Source organism: Lepeophtheirus salmonis, chromosome 12 (genome assembly GCF_016086655.4).
Source record: "Lepeophtheirus salmonis chromosome 12, UVic_Lsal_1.4, whole genome shotgun sequence".
NCBI lineage: Eukaryota > Metazoa > Arthropoda > Copepoda > Siphonostomatoida > Caligidae > Lepeophtheirus > Lepeophtheirus salmonis.
Window position 1 is genome coordinate 9,721,193 of NC_052142.2, and position 22,452 is coordinate 9,743,644.

General features: G+C 29.3%; 1 protein-coding gene and 1 long non-coding RNA gene across 7 annotated transcripts in view; one reads left to right on the forward strand and one right to left on the reverse strand.

Annotated features, from left to right (window-relative positions):
- Positions 1-22,452, reverse strand: part of LOC121127345 (uncharacterized) — a 44,013-nt gene that overhangs the window by 3,465 nt on the left and 18,096 nt on the right. For 5 of the 6 annotated variants that reach the window (XM_040722691.2, XM_071891928.1, XM_040722692.2 and 2 more), the window contains 2 exons: positions 19,171-19,383; positions 18,840-19,105 (listed from right to left, as the gene is read on the reverse strand). In XM_040722691.2, the coding sequence (XP_040578625.1) occupies positions 18,840-19,105; positions 19,171-19,383 (479 nt within the window). Of the gene's footprint in view, positions 1-18,839; positions 19,106-19,170; positions 19,384-19,521; positions 19,544-22,452 lie in introns of those variants that run through there. The other variant, XM_040722694.2, reaches the window with a different exon arrangement.
- On the forward strand, positions 2,744-6,996 carry LOC121127351 (uncharacterized). The gene is made up of 2 exons (XR_005867803.2): positions 2,744-6,217; positions 6,756-6,996. It is a non-coding gene; the product is annotated as an uncharacterized lncRNA (long non-coding RNA).

Genomic DNA, 22,452 nt, shown 5'->3' on the forward strand with positions numbered 1-22,452 from the left:
TGACGAGACAAAGACGAAATGAAGCATTTTTTTGAACTTAGGAATGTTATAGCAAAAGAAACTAGAAAATTTGAAATATTACAATTTCAAAAAAACAAAAAAACTCTTTAACACCCTGTGTAATACTTTTGGATACCTTATGGGTTTGAAAAGATAAAAAATTATAAAAGAGTTTTTTTAACAACTGACTTTTTTGCAAACCTACTTTAATAATTATTTTAACTAAATTTCTGTAAGACAAAATAGATCGTCACTTAATTAGATACATCAAACACGTCATTAGAGCTCTCACGTTTTCACATTTATTGAATTACACAACTTTACCCCCCTAAAAAAAAAAAAAAAAAAAGGTTCAAAATCATCTGGTAGTTCCAAATAAGTCTATCATACTAAATGCTACTTATTTCTTAAGTATCGCCAGACTATATCATATTATTTCTTTACAATTTTCAAAATGAACTCCATTTATTTATGTATATATATGTATAAAATAATATTATAATCCTACATAGTATTCTATTTGATACTCTATTATAATAGTAATATTATAAGAACAGCGTAGCTATACATTTGTATTTCTATAGGATAGCCAAAATTGCTTCAAAGAATTGAAAAAATGACCAATATATATATAACAACAAATAAATTGTATTCTGAATCAGTGTTATTAGGCTAGCTAATTTGAAGCCATATTTAGCTTATTTTTTACTTATCCAGCTGGTAAAAATATCATCTAGCAGATGGATGGAAATCATAACTGATATTTACGATAGTTTAGTCGATTTTTAGTGATGTCGGGAAAAAAAATATAGGGTCGATTTTGGGCTTGTAAATTTATTATAATCATATCAAAAGTTTCAATGTAATACCCAGAGTGGAAAATAATACTGTCCACTGGTATGTTAAAAAAGACACCGAAAATTATCTTGGTACCCCTGACAATTGAAGAATGTTTAGAAGAAGAGCAGCTTAGTTCTCATGGCGTCTATTGCGAACAGCTCTGAGAGGGTAGGAAAGAAAGTAAACACATATCTTACTCTGTATCTACTAAAAAAAAATCCAAGAATGACTTTGGAGTCGATCCTAAACTCTATATTCTTAGTCTAACAAGGTTTTTTGTATCATACAATAGTGTATTTATTCTATATTGTATTGGACATACGATTTCAATATTACATACTTTTCTTATGAAAAATTCTCACATATTTTAAATATAAGAAATAAATAAATATAAATATTAAATTTATTTTTTCACATTAAAAACATTAATTTCAATGTATAATTGTTTTATATAATTTTAATTCATTTTTCGTCGATAAAGAAGGAGATAAAGTATAGATTTATGGCAAAGCTTAAAAAAATATCCCATAACCGTTGTGGTTTTGGAATCCAAGCCTTTATCAAATTCCCATTTTTACAGCATAAAAAAACTGTATTGAAAATAAGAAAGAAGGCTTTATTCAAAGAATTTAATTGAATCAAGTCCTGATGCTTCTAATTTTATATCAGATATGAACAAGATGCAGTTCCCTTGCAATGTCGCACACCATATTGATAGCCATCCAAATCTTGTAAATTTTATTAAACTTTATATTGGTATATCCTTCTTCTTACACCATCACAAAGTAATTGGAGTCCCTAAGTAAAGTAGTGTCGTCAAAGTTTACGAAAGAACTGTAGAAAATGATTATCTTCTTTTCTTGGACAAAACTATATCAATGACTGCAGTATTGACTGGTCCTCTATATGGTCATTGTTAAGTTGCCCTAATTTAATTTTAGGTTGAAAGTAGAACAATTGAAGTCAAAAGTCCTATCCCTATCACGTTATTGGCTCAGATTTCTTTGGCAAGAAACAAAAGGTTTACATTATCGATGACACAGCTTATAGTATAAAATCAGTCGTAAACCATAAGCAAAATTTCGAAATGATGTTGAATGTGACTTGTCTCGCTAATGGTCTGAACATAATAGCAACGCTTTCCTCGAATTATTTCGAAAATACCAAGTATTTTTTTTGTTTTTTAATTCTGGTGATCGGAAACGATTGATTACAACGCCGAGCACTCTAATTCAGTCTCAATGGTATGGAGGAAAGCAGTGAAATAATCAATAAATCAAAAGCAATAACGTTATCCATTCACGGCATATAACACCTTTTTTATAGGAAAACTTGTAATCCCAACTGATGAATGAGGCCTCTATAATTTTGGGCGAGGTTATCATCAATTAAACCTACATAGTACAAACAATATAAAAAACCAAATATTAAGATTTATTTTTAATACTATACTCGAATCTGCCTATATTCGTAATTTTCATTAATTATCTTGCATATTTATTTAGATCCTCTTCATATTAAATAAATAATTGTTCATTGTAAATACAGTCAAAAACTGTATTGGTTACGTAGTAATAACTAAATATAAATAAAGAAAAGAGTAAAGATCCATTAGATCCAATATTCAGAGCTTTATTTGAGTGCACCTTTTCAATGTTCACGCAAAGTAGATAAAGAGAAAAATGATAACAGCTTTCGTACATAAAAACATATATTAAGGCAAGGAACACTCTTTGAATTAGATAACATCTCCAAAAACCCACACCCTCTTTTTAAATAACATTTTATTTGATGCAACTCTGGTAATAGCCCATGCTATTCTAGGCTGCAGACTAGGATACAGATTACTCTTTAGACAATACTTGAAACACACTCTTTTTTTACCAACTTTTGGCTATTTTTTTTTTTTTTAGAGTAAAGTAGATATGACTTATGAAATGATAGAGGAAATTACAAACGTGTAACGAATGTAAATTTTTGTTGTTGTTGATTTCTTAATTTTATATTATCAAAATTAGCTTTGAATTTGAATTTATTTAATCCTTATGGTCGAAATAAAGATATAATTTACAAAATAAATGATTAATTATGTTATTTTACTTAAAATGACCAACGAATTTTCACAAGTGTCCTATTAAAAGTACAATTTGCATACAAAGTATTTTTCAAATAATGAAAATAATAATAAAACTGTTTATTTATACTATTTTGCAATATAAACTATCATTATTATAAAAATTGACACGGGATAACTATTATTGATTATTATTAAGTGCCTTCATAACTTTTGATATAGATAATACGACGGTATGATCGATTTGAATATTAATTAAAAACTTACTCAGTAAAAAAAAAGATTTTCATGGAGTACTTAACCAAGTATATTTGATCAAGATTAATAGAAATCAAGTAAATATATTACTGTATATAAGATATAGCCACAACAGAATATATTAAAAATGTGTTTCATATGATTTCCCAAATGAAGGTTTTGATCGTTTAGCATCAAATAAAAGTACAATCAATCAAAAGAAAATGGACAGTCCGAGGAAAATGTAATATATTTAGCTATTTATTTGGAGTATTTTATGAAATTTTTCATTTATTATTTTGTTTTTGTTATAAAATATGTATTATCATTATATATGTTATTTGTTTAAAAAGTTTATATTTAGAGAATTTTTGCAAAGATTTTGATATTTTTTATTTTATTTGTGCTATATTTTATTCTGACGTAGCGTCAAAACGCTCTATAGATTTTGATAAAACCCACCTGGTAACACTGGAGTTTTCTTTAATTACATTCAATATATAGAGTGACGTGAACAAAATATTATTACTTTTATACCAGCATCAATTAATTATAATTATAACTCAGTAATCTGAACTAAAGAATCCGATACGGGTTGAACATAATTCTTATTAAATTGGAATTTATAACTCCACGAGGGCTTGATTTGGACTAGGAAAAATAATTTTCAAATTTGACAGAGCTTAATGAGAAGGACTCGTAACTCGACTAAAATTCTTAGTCAGTTCGACAAGGTTCAGATTTTAAAAAGACTCAAGGATTGAAGCTCACTAATTCAAGTACCCAAAAACTCGCTACTTTATTTGGACTCCTATTAGGAGATATTGAACATAATTTTGAATCTCATTCGAGGTTATCTCTCAATAATTGAGATTCTACTAATATTGTTATTACTTGTGAATATCTCCATTTGCGAATATGTATGGAGAAATATATTTATAACATTTCATTTTTGTTTGATATAGTGGAAATAATTTTACAATACAATTATCCTCATCACATACCATTGTTAATATGGAACTGAACTCTGTTTGCTCTTGAATTCGACTTATTTATTAAACTATTCCCCGGTTAATGAAATTTGTTGAATGAGAAGTAGATATGAAGTGATAATTGAAAGAAGATATGAGGATGTCATCAGCAATTTTTTTTTGACACCAAGAATGCGTGATAGTGCCTTATCTGTTCTACGACAGTATTCATCAGCACTACATGTGAGACCCATAAGAGCTTTATTAGAACAATACCTGCCAAATTCAATAAAAAAGTAGTTAGATTTGGATTCTTCACCAAGGGAATTTGTCAATATCTGCTTAAACAGTCGATTCCCACTCTTAGAAACAGCACTTTTCTGCTTGGAAAACATGTCACAAACTGTGAACTTCTATTTTAACTCGTTTGACTATTGGTAAAATGATGTATGTCTGTTGTGTAAAACTTTGGTTTGTCTAATTTGAATTATTTCGAATTAATTCAGTAAAACATGTTTCAACTTTCCCATTTCACCTTACTGTATATTAGTAATGATGTTTATATATACATATGTATAGATATATTTATTTACTTATTTCATATACATTAAACAAATCTAATTGTAATATTTTATAACTTTTATAATTAAAAAAACCATTCCCAGTTAGTCTCTTAAAGAAGTAAAAATATTTTTGGGAGAGAGAAAAATGAAAAAGAAAAAGGAGAAACAGAATTGAGAAGGCGTACAAGCATAACCTGGATATCAAATATTTCACCTATTCAATCTCTCACTCGCTCCTGCCGGCTATTCAAGAGTGATCTAAAAGTATTCCATGGACCATTACTATTGTGTGTTCATTCCTCACCCAATACAACGGAGCACTAACATACATACTGACAGTATGACTGCATAATGTAAAAGAAGACAAAAAAACAAAAATAAACATAAGGAGCAGAACCGAGCCGGTCGTAAAAAAGACTTTTGATAAACTTTTAATTTTTAGTGCAAAACCTGCTTTTTCGAAGGCAACCTCGAATTCTCAAAGTTTTTTAGTATGTGTATTTGCTGGGACACGTAAGCTTCTAGGCATGATGGAATTCTTCTTTCACCAACCTTCACTGCTCTATAATTCCTTGGACTTTTGCAATTATAAACTCATTTTGAAAAGCCTTATAGTGTTTGGGGGATGTTGCAATCAGCCAGTCAGAAGGGACTGGACTCACAACCACATTATATGCTCCACCATACGGATAAGGAAGAGTATTTTTGGGCATTAAAAGAGAAGATGGAAAGACGATTCCAGCTCCGATTAACACCAATGACACTAGCGCTCATCGGCACTAACCTTTGATTTGTTGATATATAAAGAGAAAATCGCAATTCTATATTGCAACCATTTTTGGTGTGAGTCTGTGAACGGCTTCCTCATAATTACTAACGGGTCCAGCTGTGCCAGATTCATATTTATTCCAAGCCCCATCAATCTCATCCAGTATCTTTCAAAACCCCGTTTTTAATGTTTATCGCCAAAAATATTTATTTGGAAATATCCTTTTAATCCAGGAGAAGTTCAATGACTTCCACACTGTTTTACTACAAGGGGGGCCAATGCCCCAATCCGGTACTGAAGCTTCTATTCTGGTTTTGTCAAATATATGGGTTGGAGTTACCCGATGCAAGACCATTTCTTATCTTGATTATTTCTTGATTTATTTGACTGGAAAAGGGTGTATATCTTAATAAATGGAAGATTCTAGGAAGTTGATATATATCCTGTGCTTTTAGCCTTTTGTATCGAGTTAAAGGGATCCTCATATAAATTATAACACTCCTTTCTAGTGATTAAATAATTTTTACCTCATTTATTTTCGTAGCTTCCAAAGAATCTGCTAAGACCCCAGCGCCAAGTAGGGTAGCTGATCGAGTGATGTCTAGTTCACCGAAAAAACTCTAATTCACGATCACAATTCGAGATAATTTGTGTCTTTTTAATATTTATTGATATACCCCAGATATCTTGGAATTTTTTTTTGGTCTAGAACAATGCTTTGATGTACTGTACGATTTCTTCTTCTGATCCTGTAAGAAACAAGGTAAGGTCATCAGCATAGAGCACAGATTTTAACAGGCAGTTTTTGATTTGCAGACCTTTGATTACATTATTTAGCATTATTTTATTCCACAAATCATTAATACCGATTATGAACAGGGTTGGAGATAACAAATCTCCTTGTCTGGCATCTCTGTGTATTGCAAATTTGAAATTTGCTCCTGGAATATCGACTTTCGTCGATGCATGTCGTAGAATATCCGATATAATATCTACAAATTTTACTGGAAATCCATTAATTGGATTTATGCACTTATGAGATAAGCTGTCGAAAGATATTAGAAGTGTTGCAAATTTTTTATTACCTGACAAACAATGATCCATTGCATCTTGTATTGACTGCGGAATATCTAGCAAATATCTGTCCGACATGAAACCTTTCTGATCAAGAGATATGATGTGTGGTAAAACATACTGTATTCTTCTATTTAAAATGCCTGAAAAAAATTTGAATGATGTATTCAGCAGAGAGATTGGATGGTAATTATTTATTTCTTTACTATTTTTTGGGTTTTTTTTAGGTCCATCGTCAAAATCCCTTCACCCACGAAATCTAGGACAAATTCCTTATTGAAAATGTCCTTAAATACCTTTTTCCAGCATCATTGCGAATCAGAAGTCTTAAAAAACTCGAAAGGAAGTCCAAAAGACCCAGAAGATTTATATATACATATATATATTTTTGTAATTTTAATAAATATTAGGATCTCAGCTTGGTTTATAGACAAGTTTATATTATTAAATATATCCTCATTTACTGAACTAATATTGCAATCTCTTTCAGTACTTACTGGTTCCGATAATTAGTGATGATGTTGAGTTTATCTTTCAGAATTGACAAATAATAGTTTTTTTATTCATCATTATAATATTCCAATAAGTTTTTGCATATTTTGAAACCACAGTCAGGTTTTACATTTTACATTATAAATTTCAAATTAGATAAATAACTTTTACAAGGTAATTACAGACAAGGAGCTCCAAGATAATTTATAGTCTGTTTGATTTTTTTATAATTTATATCTAAACAAGTTCAAACGAATTTCACGTGAATTGGAGTACAGTAAATTTTTTTTAAACATGGGCTAGTTTGTTCAGTTAAAAATTACTCTAGAATGTCTGGTGTATTATTTGTAATTTGGATTTTAGTCCAATTCAAATATTTTCCACAATCAACAAATAGGAATGTGCAATCACGTAGTAAAAAAAAGTGATTATTTAATTGGTGATACAAATAATCAAATAATGGGTTCTAATGGAAAAGTTTTTAGAGTTTTATTTCATATTATACGTGAAGTTAATATGTCAGTGAATCAAAGCGCTAATTAGACTGTTTGTGATTGAATTATCTTCTGGGTATAAGCAAGAGTAGCAACCAAATCCTTCTTCAATTGTCTTAAAAACTTCTTGAGTTTGTATCAATCTGGGAGATGTATACAAAAAAATTATAAGAAATCAAAGTAATCATTAATCGGCGTCAGATGAGTTCAGGAATAGTTTAAATAATTTATTGATGCATACCAATGAATAATGATTGAATAAGTTAAGTTGTTGCAACAACAGAGAAAACCAGGTACTTTTCCTAGAAATTCTTGAAAATATATTTAAATTTTAAATTGCATAATCAAGATCTTCAATAGACATAAGAATAGACAATTTATAGAGACATAGTTATAGATTTCTGACTTTTTGGGTACTTTATGTATTTTGATTTTTATATGAGGGGATGGGATATTAATCTTATTTTTTTAATGTTTATTTATAGTATAGATTTTTAGTGTACTTTTGTAATTAAAGAGGTCTTTGTTTTAGGAAATAATTTTAGACTATAATATTTATTTATATTTTTACTATATGTAATTACCCAATTTCTTTTGATGTAATTTTTTATATTATATTTATTAAATTAAGACCTTAAAAAAAAGAAAAATAGGTCAAGTAGGTCACTTGGTCGGATTAGGTTAAAACCTGTCGGAAAGAGAGGAAAGATCAAGACTACATATAGTAAATGATCATAAACGAGTAATGAAATATAGTTTGTCCTCTACTTCATCAGGTGGAACATTTTTCTAATAATTTGAATCTTGATTCTAGTAAATCTGGAAATTTCAATGATGTTCATCTTATAATTGAAAGTAGACAGTCAATAACAACCTGAAAAATAGTTAAAGAAGATTTTGTTACTCCAAAGTTAGTAGCTGCATTAGATGGGTTAAGTATTAGTTATACAGTCTTTATTCTTGAAGCATATATTGATTCATTGGGGTGGAATATTCATTAATTTCCTTATAAGTAATATATCCAAACGATACAGAGTGATCGAAAAAAAGTTCGGGCAAACGCTATCAAAATTGAATTTAAGACCAAGTACCAGATGTTGTAGCTTACTTCGGGATGGAAAATTACTGTCTACTTTGAATAACTGGAAGATGAAAGAGCACGTATACCAATTGTCAATACAGGTGGGGGAAAAATAACAAAATATAGCTGTTCCAAGGTTCCGTAGTTCCACAGGAAAAGAATAGACACAAGCTGTTTGGAAAGCAATCCTAGACTGTGAACTCAAAGAAAATGTGGAAGCTCCATCTGTATGAGATTGTAATTTTGCTTACATTGAAGCCCGAAAAAATTTACAGCGCTTAGAGCAGTTAAGGATACGGCTGAGATAGTAGTTAAGTTGAGGTTAAAGTACGGACGTTGCGTTCATGAACACAAGAAGATATATTCTGACTGTAAAATAAAAACACTTAAAAATATATATATATATAAATAACATCAATTTATTGTGTTATTTAGTAAAAAATTATATTAGTCCTACTATACATCAATGCTAAAAGAAAAACTCAAGTGACTTAATATAGAGTAGGGTAGACACGTTTAGCTGAATTACTTGGAGATACTTCAAATTAGACCAACCAAAATTTTACACAACAGACATACATTTATTTACTAATAGTCAAACGATTTAAAATACATATGTTATTTTTATGTAATCTTTATTATTTTGAATGTAAATTATCGGTTCACCCTACGATTAAGTCATCGAATTGACTTTAAGCTCTCATTGACACCCGTTGTCGTTGTCTTAGAGAAAAAAGAATGTTATAATTGAGTATCTGAGATCAAATTTTTGAAAATTTGAGAATTTTAATGGACATCCTAGTATTTCGGGAATGTTAAAAAAAAAGAAATTGAAAATCAACATGTTAAATATGACCATTTGAATCATGTTTAGAGGAGAGCAGCCTAGCTGTCATGAAGTTGAATTATATAATCTACAATGAGCTGTGAAAAGATAGGAAGGGGAGAAGGGAATAAACAAAGATATTGGTAAAAATGATTCCGATGTCGATCTTCAATTCTAATCTGAGTCCAACATGGAATTACATTTATAACCCTGCAACATATTCTAAAGATTAATGTATGTCTTTTATGAGCACATACCAATATTCAATCAGGTTTTGAATATAATTGAAAAGGAAGTTCACTACTTAGAAGATAAATAATAATGACAACAGCCGAGGAATAGAAAATTGATTCTTCATATTGTCAATTCCAAAAAAACAGGCCAGCTAAAAAACACACACAATTTACACCACTATATAGGCTCCTCTTTAAACTATGTTGCATGGAGCCTGTAAAAGCAAATAATTGGGAAGAAGCCTTTAAGAAAGTGTTTTTCGAAGCAAAATGGTTTGAACGGGTTTGAGAGTGAATTTCTCGAATTTGTAATCCATATCAGTGATCTATTTAAATATAATTCTGAATCAGCTATAATAGATTGAAAGTTATTCATTCAACACAGAGAAAGTTCTGGTTGTTTATTCCTTGAAAATATTGTTTAATCTGTTTTCTAAATTTGTATCTCATACTAGATTATTTTTATATGTTGCATCTGTCCCTGGGCTATGGGGATAGTTTCAAAATTTAATTTGTTGCATTCAAATGCAATTTTCGGAAAAACTACTGACTGATGATATCTCTTAATATACTTAAAAATTAGGACACCCATATGGTATGTTGTGTTAAATTTGGTTTATCTGAGTCTACCCAACTCCGAGGAATTGGGTTAAAAACGATAGGGGTTGCAACTGTTCCCAATCCTCCTACTGAGCTAAAAAATTCTGGATTAAAATTTTTTACGAATTTTACGAACTGTTAGACTGTCATGTAATTGAACTTGTTATAATATTATATTTGATGTACCGTACTGACTGCTAAGCAAGACAGACAGATTTTGACCTCATAGAGTAGAACAGCGTTTTTCTAGAAGCAACAGTCAAGGAAGGTGATATATAGCTATTCTTGGTCATAGTTATACTCAATGACGCCACAATTAATAAGCATGGTGGAAGTCAAACATCAGTTAGAAAAGTGTTACAGTATAACCCAGCATTTTTATTAACCTTGTGATATAAGAATAGTATTAATAACAAAAAGGAGAAGATATGTGAGTGTAAGAATATCTGTGAACCCACCGTATCCAATGCCTTGTAAGTAAAATAAATAACTACATATGGAACGTCGTAGCTTAGTGGACTCGGAGAATATATTTTCTTGAGCTCAATGTAAGTAGGTTCTCATACCAGTCGTTCCTATATGGACTACATAGAGGATTCCTAGATCAGATGGAGTAAATGTAATACTAAAATGTTTACTTACATTTAATTAGTTAAACTCAATCTGAATAATTAAAGTATTTTTTAAAAGTATAACCTATTAAAGTCGATAGTAAAAAGAAGAATCCAACACATTGGAGAAGAGGGTAACAAACATTTGTTGGACCATTTGGTACACCATAGTGAAGAACCCGTTTACCAACTTGAGTCAAAAATGGCTCAGTTATAGACTTGCTACCTCCAGACTTTATACAAACAAGTCCAAAAATAACGAAGAAGAGAGGACATGTTCCTTTTGTGGCAGAGAGCGGGAAACCTAGTAACATATATTTTATGAGTGCGATAGGACAACTAAATGAAAAAAAAGTTTGGGAAATTATCCTAAAGGACTTTAGTCTAACTCAAACGAAGGCAGACTGGATGTTTGCTATGTCACTGGGAGGTCTCCACTCCTTAAAAGCGGACTCCATTTTCACCAAAGCCATATCCATTATGTACGCAGCAAGGTGCAAATGAACCCTATCGACAAGTGTGGTCAATGTCATCAGGAGGGACGTTGACCTTCTTTGGGGGGCTGTACAAGATTAATTTGATATGTTTATATAGACATACACAAACTATAACAATATAATCAGGTTGTGTGAGCTATATTTATAGAATTGTTCCGAGGGAAAGAACTTATATAACATGATGTATTGTCTCCTCTCGTTACATTTCTTTATGACTTCTTTTATTATAAGCTTTATTTTATGAAATTTTGTGAACATATTTTATTTTGTTTTTTCAGCTATTATAGGAAAGAAAAGTTATTATTATGTTCCCGAATATGTATACAGAAATAGAATACGATTGAACAAAAAAATAGTAAAACTTAAAATATATATATATATATATGTAGCCCAAACGAATGTGGATGAATGGAAAATTTTACTTTTTTTTCTAGATTTCTGATGTTTTTTTCATGTAGAAATATTTTCTGAATTGTAATTATACTCTAAAAACATTTTTCTAATCTACTTTAAAGGCTAAATATATGTTGAAGGTTTTAATGGACACTTTTTGTTCTAGAGGTTACTTAGCAATATGTAGTAAATATAAATTTCAGTTTGGGGGCGTTCCCAAACCAAATTTTTATCTGAAAGTGTTGTTTATTACTTATTAAACTTTTATTTTTTTTTTTCGTTTGTTATATTATAGTTTGTAATATATGTTTTGAATAAATCCCATTTTACATCTATTTCCGTTGCACATGTTAATTCCCAAAGATAAAAATAATACTATAATGAAAATGGCTTTCTGTATTTGCTACCTGAATATAAATGTTTATTTCCTTAAGTTTATTATTAAGAAGAGAACATATACGTATAAACTATAAAGTGTAACCACGATTGCGTTTGCTCATGAATGACGGAGAGTAACGCTGAGAGTTATAAGTATAAGGCCTTGTTGGACTCGGAGTAGAATTGAAGATCGACATCAGAGTAATTCTTGCCTATATCATTGCTAGATATGGAGGTTTGCGAAAACATAGTGGTTTATATTAATTTCCTTCACCTTATTACTGCTGCTCTCCTTCTAAATATTCTTCAAATTGTAAGGCTGCTGATCACATTAATTTTCCGATTTTTTTCAAATGCTTGCGGATAGTATTATTTTCATCCATGTTACTTTCAAACAGGAAAACTATTTATACTTATATACTAGAGTTTAATACTTTGATTATAGATATGGTATTATTTTCACTATTAGGCTGAAGGCTTTCAGAAAAAGGCCACCATTTTTTTGTATTTTTAAAATTCAAAGGTTTTTGTGTGGAAAATAGTTTAAATATATTTCAAACCCGAAATATTATATTTTCCAAAATTATTTTATATTATGCTAATGCTTATTTTTCGATCCATGAGTATTGTCTAATGATTTTATAATTGATAACGTAGAATTAAGTGGTTAGCTGTCGTGTTTTCATTATTTTTGATTTATTTTAATTGTAAGCGTTCCGTTCCACCGTTCAAAGTTCCGTTCAATTTTTTTTTCGTTCTAAGGTAGTCGTTCAGCCATTATTTTCGTTCAAAGTTCCAATCATAAGGCAATACCAGGCTTTTACAGTACACATACATACAATACCGGGCTTGTTAAATGAAGCTGTACACTTTGCGAGGCATAAAAAAGTCGGATACAATAAATGAGATGGCTTAATTAGATTGAACGTAAAAAAATGAAACTAAGGTTCAAAACACTAATAACCGACTAAAAATAATTATTTTCACAGAAGTAGATTAGATATGTCCGTTGTGATTCATATCGATCTTCTCTTAATCCTATACATATGTAAATATAGATGATTTAAGTCATAATTAATTATTAAAAGCTATGATATATACCGGGAGCGGTGAAAAAATATTTAAGCTTTGTATTGCTAGATAAATCAAGGTCTTTGTGAACGAAGTAAAATTGTTGCAGTCTAATACTAATAATAAACAAAAAAAACTAGATCTTCCTACATGTTTTAGAAGCCCAAAAAATGCCATCTGAACGTGATCATTGAATTTCGGTCCTCACACTTTTAGACGCTCCAAAGAAACCAACGGAGGATAAGTTTTTACCATAGATCTAGACCATCTACCCGGACATGGATGTTTTGTTTCAGCAGGATAATGCACCTACACAAACGTCCAAAAGGGGTTGAAGTGGTTAAAGGACAACTTGTCATTCTGGCCAAAGAAAATGTGGCTCCCCTACTCACGAGATACCAAGCCATTGGAATTCACCTTATGGGTACATGTTGAGTCCAAGGGCTGCATCGCCCGTCATCCAAATATCAACAACTTCAAGGACAATGTCAACCAGTAATGGGATGCCAACCTGGGACTATATCCGGAATCGGTGCAAGGCCTTCTGTGGCCACCTGGAAACCATCATTGCTGCCAAAGGGGCTACATCAATTATCAGGGTAGCCAAAACACCATATTAGTTATTTTTATTTTATTGACATACCCTATTACAATTGGTTGCTGAAATACATCTTGATAAAGTTATAGATTATAAGTGTAAAGATTTTTTCGCTGCACCCAGTAACTTATGACCAACTCTTAATAGTATTGAGTCATTATAATAAAATTGCATATTTGTAGCACGTCAACCCAAAAATAAGCTAGAATAGTTTTTCTCAAAATTCAACATTTTGAAACAAAATGATGCTGATTAATATTTTGGAGGCACCACAAATTGTACTTAAAGTAGCCAAAATTTGACACCATATTTATAGAATTAGGAAATACATAAATAAAATTTCTAAGACAATATTGTGGCCAAATTAAGTGAGATAGATAAAACAGAAATTTTAAACTACAGTTAACACTCAATGTCTCAATTCATCCAAGAAATTTGAATTCATGGCCTATAATTGACTGTAATATCTCTTTAAAATATTGCCTGTCATTTTATAAATATAAATTATAACTAATTTGTAACTAAACCAAGTAATGTTAACCATAATATCTAACTCAAATATCCACTCAATGTGAAGTACTTTAAATCCATAAGAAAAATGTTGTGTTTGTCTTTGTTCTTTATATTTGGCTGTAAGGTAATTAAATAATCTAAAATAATTAAGAGCGTGAGAATGTTTTTCATGTATACAAGAGAAATTAAATTATTACTGGGTAAAAGGTACATAAATAATAATTATGTACTTTTTAGAGTTGTTAATTCACATTTACATGAATTTTAATATCAGGGGCGTCTGCAGGGGAGGAGGGTTTAGATCCTGCCCCAATTTCAAAAGTTGCCCTTGAATTTGCATAGTCGTGTTTCTAGGATACTTATCCCGTGGATAACTACAGCCCTTTCGAAATTACTATCACCTATTGGAACATTAAAATATCATTTTTAGCATTCAGCGCTTACAAAAATCTGTTCTGTTCATTGAAAGCACGTTCCATGGAACACCATCCAATTTTGCGATCCGTTTACAGGCCCTTATATTATATAGGGAATATAGGTATTATATCGATTTAAAAGAATCTTGCCATTTATTCCACTGAATCACTTTTCCTTTTTTTTTACTGACCATTTTTTCCGGACACCGTTCAATGAAACGTAAAACGTCATATTGTGAGGATGTGCGATAAATTTTTATAATTGTAGGTAAGGAGAACGTTATTTATTTACTCCTTGGGGAAGGATTAGAAAAAGTGGAGTAATTTAAGGCTTACCCTAAACGAAATATGTGATATGTGTATCAAAGAAATTTTACACTCAATATATATCACAAGAATGTATTTGTAGCTCTTGATAAGGTTCCCGAATCTGGAATCGGACTTTATCATTAGAAGAATCTCTATGTAAAAAAATCAACTACTCTTCCATAATGAGGAATGGAATTCCCTCATCAATTTTGTTTAGTTTGGATTGGAGAGATGGAGAATCCTTCCCGAATATTCTGTGTATGTAAATCGAGAATGTGTACGTACTTCTCGAAAATGTGATATCTTTAACTCATACGAATTCATCCTTCCTGAAGATAAATGCCAGGTGGATGTAGATGTGCTAATTATCTAGGAAGGATTATTTGATAATTTTAGACTCAAACAGGAGAATCATCGAATACTTTGGACTCAGAATGAGAAAATACATATTTTAATATTGAGATAAAATCTCAGTGCAAGTTTATTACCAATTGAATATAGATGTATATAAATATACATATAAGAAAATCTGATTGTTTGCATTCTTTCATCTTCAATATAATTTTGAATTCATTGTTTGTTTTTTTGTTTTTTTAAATTGAAAATAAACTATATTTTAATAAATCTGCATCTTAATTCACAGTAAAACAATAGTTATATATTATATATATATATAACTTTATAGCATTAAGGTCGTAGGAATCTAGATGACAGGATTTGTTAGATTTTTCTAACTAGGAACAATTAAAAAAAATAGAGCGTTACATTTGATACAAATATTAAGTATCTCGGACTGAAAATCAAAAATATTCTACAAAACGAATAAAAACCCATAGAAATCTATATTTTGTCATTGGCACAAAAATATATTCTTTGGTTTATGGAATTGTCACTATTTGATAATCTCATTATATAGGGTAGATTACAAACCTTAACGACACCACAATAACCTTATCATACTTATTTCTAGAGTGTTTTCTTGTTTTTTCGATAAAAATTGAAACAATACACTTTACTATCGTTAATTACTCTGTGAATTTTAATTATTTTTCTTTCTTTTTAGATCTAACTACTTTTGTGGAACCAAACGATAACTTAATGTAAATTGCTTTTTGTTACAATAGTTCCAATATATTTGAAGTTGACTTTTTAAAATTCGTGTTTAAATGTAGTTCCTTTTAGTTAGTTTCCGGACATATTCGGTAAAATACAGTTATGATCCTGTAAATTCTAGAATTTCGTCTATTAAATAGCAAAATTTAAAAAAATATATATGTATTGACGTAAACATTATTGGAGATGGAATTTTTTTTTCGTTATCACAATGACTGATAAACAAAATATGAAATATACAAGAAACGTTATGACGTCATCTACTTAAACAAACATTCAATAAAAAATGTGATGTCATATTATATGGAAGTGTGTTTTTATATTATATTTCATTTAATAAGTAATTTAAAATTGTTATTACTTTATATTATATTTTTATACTAAACTAAATAATATATTAAATTATTATTTGAAATTCCCCCTTACTTTTTCTTTTTTTTAATGTTCCTTTAATTGATTTGTTGGAGTTGCACTTATTAATAACTCCATCAAGTAATACAAGTATATAAGGAAACATTATAATATTACATTTACTCCGTCTAACCTACAAAATTTGTGTGAAGTCGATATACATAAATTATATTTATTTCTCTAGGAATGACAGGGGCGCAAACTTATGCACATTGAGTTGAAAAAAATATTTCTCCTGAGCACAATGTCCATAAGCTATGTCGGAACATAAATTAACAAAAGAACTGAATCACTAAAAAGAAATGAATCAACAAAAGAACTTAATCGTACAGATAAATCGTACATTTAGGTAGTTGTTCATTTGAGTACATAGGATGTTTATAATTTCTTAAGGATAGCGTAGTTTTCGGAAAGAATTGTTGGATATTATTTAATCTGGATAGGGTTCCTCATGCAAAGGGGCCCCTAATTAATATTTTAAAAAATAATTTTCTAAATGTCTTCCTGTAGTACATCAATTTTTGGACAACAACCCTAAGTTTTAAAATGGCCAGCAATAATTTTTTTTTAAAGTTCGGCTGCCTCAGCGCCCTTCTTTTCCTCTTATATTAAGTTCACGAGGTATTTTAAGCAACTTCTCTATTTTGGAGTAACGTTTGAAATCTAAAAAAAAATTATTCGAGCAAAAATAATGGAATGATATCATTTATACAACTCAAAATCAAAGTATAAAAGTGCTATAAGGTTTTTTAAACTATACTTTTAAAAACTTTACTAAACTAATAATTTAAACTGACAAATTTGTCATTCAAAAATAAAGTGTCATCTTCAGATCGTGGTTATACAAGATTATATAGTATGTCTTATTTAAATAATATTATATCCTCCGATGATCTTTGAATAATAATATAATTAATTCATAACGATGTTATTGTATATATATGTTAGTTGCCGAACAGAAAGGAATATAAAGCTTCATACAAACTGTATCGATTATTCATATCCCAAATTCATGAGTTTAGAAGGATCGAAATAAATAGAGCCGGGAGTTAGTAAAGTCTCATGTTTTTAAGTACGGAGTTGAAGGGATTTTGAATTATAATAAGTTTCATTCAAATAATATGAAATATTCCTCCATTAATGATGCATAAATAATTGTAATTAATTTATTAGGATAAACAAGATTTTTATATTTCGTGCCTAAATTGAACCAACTGGAAACACCACACAGACTGTATTGATTTACAATATACCCATTCCTGTGCTTAAAAGGATCAAAATAACGTTACTAGGTAAATTAATTCCCATGAAGTAATAATTAGGACTGATGATTGAGCCGGTTGTCAGCAGAGTCAAATGTATTTACTCCTAGAGTCGGTTTGTAACACAGAAAATATGTATATTCATATATGATTTAGAATTAATAAAAATTAAAAGCTGCAGATTCGGAGCCGAGATCTCTAAATATTATAAATCCAATCTTAAGAATCTATTCGAATCTTACTCTAGAAATTAAATTTAAACTTTCACCCCCCTAAAATAATAAATCAAGACAAATATCTTTCATTGAAACCATACACATCTAAGAATCACTTCAATGGAAGAAGAATATTTTATATTAATTAATTATTTAAATAAAACCTACAACATAAATATTTTCTACAAGCACAACTGAAGTTTATACTTCATTGATGAAGGACAAAATCATCAGCTAAAATAGTTAATTGAATAATTTTTCTAAAAATTAACGTTAGAAATCCCTTTATCATAAATTTTCTTTAATTTTGAGTTGTATACCTCAAGTGAATCCATAATTTTTGGTCGAAAATAATTTTTAGGATTTCAAATATTACCCCAAAAATGGAAGAGTTTCTTAAAAACCACAGGATGTCAACATAAAATTACAACTACCACAAATTTTAAAGCTTTATCATTTTAAAAAGTTGAAAAAATGAGTTTACCAAGTCAAATTTCTCAAAAAAAAAGTGATGAGTTTCCCGGAATTAGGTTGCATGATTCGAGCTTGTCCAGATATTATTAGAACTCATAAGTTAATCATTTGTCATCTTTGTCATATCTATTCAAAAATATCATTTCTCAAAATATTTAGCTAAATTCTTTGATGAATTAACTAAATAATATAATGGCATATTGAAATCTATTTACATATATATGAAAGTAAGTAACTACGTATTTAATTTTGATTTTTAACAAGACCCGATAACCTATTTAGTAAATTCATATTTGGTAACAATTATAAGTAGATAATTCTTACCAACATAATCGGGGGTTCCTATAACTTCACAAACTTCTTCATCCTTCCAAATTACTCTAGCAACTTCTAAATCACAAAGTTTGATTTCGCAATTTGGAAATTGTCCCATTAATACTATGTTTTGCGGCTTGATATCTAAATGTGCAACATTTTTATCATGAAGAAATTCTAAGGCTTGCAACACTTGGATCATGTAAGAAATTACATCTTCTTCAAATGGAACCATGTCATCATCTAATACATGTTGAAAATCTCCTCCTGGAGCACTGAAAAAATGTAAAACTCAATGTTAATTTTTTATCAGAATTATATATAGAAAAAAACAGCTCACTATTCTAACACCAAAATTATTTCATTGCGATTTTGAAATACATCTTTTAAGTGCACTATATTCGACGATTGATTGCAGAGAGAGAGCATTGCAATCTCATGAAGAACTTCCATAGAATAGTCCACGCCAGTTCGAAAACGTGATGAAAATTTGGCAGCATAAGTAATTCCAGTTTCACGATGTGTACATTTTCTAACAGTTGTAAACAGTCCCCTGAAATCAGATTTTATAATATAATTAATAATTAACTTTTTAAATGATGAAGCTTAAAAAAGAATAACGTAAATTAACTTATAAAATATTGTATGTTGTATGATTATATCCGAATAAGAAGAAAAAATATTTACTAACAAAATAATTTGGTTTTATTTAAACAATCCAATGATTTCTACTAATAGAAAAAGCTCAGTCACTCAACCTCATGTAAAGATGATTACGAAAATTGATTTTTCCTAATGTCTCGTATAGCAATAAGTTAAAATTTTCAAATTTTGCTCTCTTCACTATCAATAAGGACAGAGCAAACTAATATACACAATGGACCTTGTTTTTAAGTGCTATATGTGTAGTAAAAATATATGAAAAGAAATGGGAAACGCAAGAGTCATAGTGAACAATCGTCAATAGAAGAGTGAATAAACTGTCCAATGTATCTTAAATTCATTGTATGTGTCTAAATCCAGAAATTATCGTATTTAATATAATAATGTAGCATTTCTGAATTCAGCGTGAAATACTGCACTAAATTTTTTCTTTGATGGCATTTAAAAAAATCTAATGCATTTTTATTTTTTTTTAAACTGGAGTGTTAAAAGTATTAATATTGGTTTATATAATGCTAATAAATTGTTTTTTACATTATATTTGTTGATTTATTGAAGTCCTATATAATTGTTTTAAGAATATAATCACTATTTATATCAAGATAATGCACTTTGTTCCTTGGCTTGTCTCCAAATCATGCCAAATATCAAAGATTTATTTATTGAAGTTTTCTCTCAGCAAAAACGAGGTTATGTGATTTCAATCTCCGTGCTTCATCTCTCTTCATTATATTCCATCATAAGCTCAGTTCACTGAGTGACGGGCACAAAGCAGCTCTTCTTTTTGTTGTATATTGTTCTTTTCCTGACCAATTTTTGTCTGTATTTAACGCAACCTTTCAACTTTTATTTAGTAAAAATGAAGGGAGGAGAGAATAGAAAAAATGAATAATTTAAGAAGTGAAGGCGCGACTCTTACTTCTTCTGAGAGTTGCACCCCACTTCTACTTATTTTTATTTTGTTGGTATTGTTCCGGTAATATGTGAAGAGTAATTTGCAATTATTCTAATAGAAATCCTGTCATTATATGGTTATATTGAAATATATAATAACAACTTGGAATTACAAATTCAAATAAAATAAACATTCAATCATTCTATTCCACTTGGAAGAATGGAGAATCATCAATTTTTCCTCTCAACAAGGATATTATATCAAAGGACTCCTTTAAGTAGTTGAGTTTAGTACGTAACATGTGTAGGATCATAATATTCAGGAAGTTTGTTTGCATTAGAATTAGTTATCTGTTTTTGTTTCTCCTATTCTTAGATTGTTTTAGCCTGTAGGAAATTAATAAAAGCAATATGAGGTCCTTGCATTACAGTCCAATGATTGAAAATAGCTTGAACCTTCGAAGAAAGTGATAAACAGAGCTCAATCAAGAGTCAAGATCCAATAATGTTTCAATTGAGGAGTTATGGAGATTCTTCAGGATACTTTCTAACTCCTAATAGATAGCTGTTAATTGATGTATACATTTTTTTTTAAATTTAGGATTTGTCATTAAAAAACAAATGGAAAATGATTATAAACTCTTAAAGACAATGTTCCTCTCTTCTCTCGATAGTTTTGTCTGCAATGCGTGTTCTATTCTGCAAATAAGTAAATTTATTTCTGTATAAAAATGTCTCGTTTCATTTTGTATATGTATAGCGCCATTAATAATTTATTGAATATATATATTTGTTTTATTTATATTAATAACTTCTATATGGTATCACTTTGTCATATTAAATTTGTCTGATTCTCTGCTTATAACTTCTAATAAAATTTATAATTAATATTATTGTTTTTTTAGCTATATTTATATATATTTTTTTTTTGTTAAATTTACCTATACTTATTTAACTTACTATTATCAACATACATTATAATACTTTAACAAATTATATTAATAATGTTCACTATTTCAATGTGACAATAAAGACGTCATACTTCGTAATTAAATTATAATAATTAATATAACTATACAATTATGTGCTACGTACAAATTCAAATAAAGTAAATACTAGTTATATTTGAAATATTGACATTTTCTACTCATCGTGAATAGATCTCTTCAACATTGCAATTTTGGAATCTCATTCACAAGGAAGGAGTCGAATCTGCTTTCTTGAGATGGATAATCATATTATAAGTGTATTTCTTTGATTTTATCTATTTGGCTTCGGTTATATCTATTGGGGAACATATCTGAAGAGTTTACGTATTTTCGTTTTATCGAAAATGTAGCCCTAATTTTGTAAGTTAAGTTGTATCTAGATTTTTGAATGACGAAGTACAACTACCTGAATGGTCTCAAAAGGGAGAAGGGGGTCTTCAAATAGTGTGTGAGGTGTTTGTCGAACATCACGGTTCTTCAGGTTATCCATGGATTCGAACATGTAGATTTGCAATTTATTTAAGAAAGTTAAAATTATTTCTTATGTACATTTGAAGTATGATGGGATGAAGACGATGTTATATCTATTAATAGTAAGTATATTTATTATTGTGTAAAAATGTCTCATTTTGTAAATGTATAAATTACATTTGTCGCTAATAATTTGTTGAATCCATTCGTAATGTTTAATATTAATAAGTTCTATATGGTATAATTTTTTTATCATTAGTTTGTTTGATTTTTTGTATGTATAACTTCTATTAAAATTCTTTAATTAATATTATTTGTAATGGTTAATCGTTTTTTCAGTTTTTATTTTTATTTTACCCATACTTTTTTAACTTAATATCACAAATATACCATATAATACTTTAACTTATCAATTTAATAGTAATCTACTTTTACGGCTTAAGTATTAGCCATTAGTTTTTGATTAATCATTCTATTAATATCATATGAGCGACTTTCAGCGAAAAAATGTCAGAGATCTCAATGTTAATAGGTATATAATGTAATATAGAAAATTTGAAAGTTTTTTTATGAGTTTCACGAAATTTGAAAATTTCGACTAATTT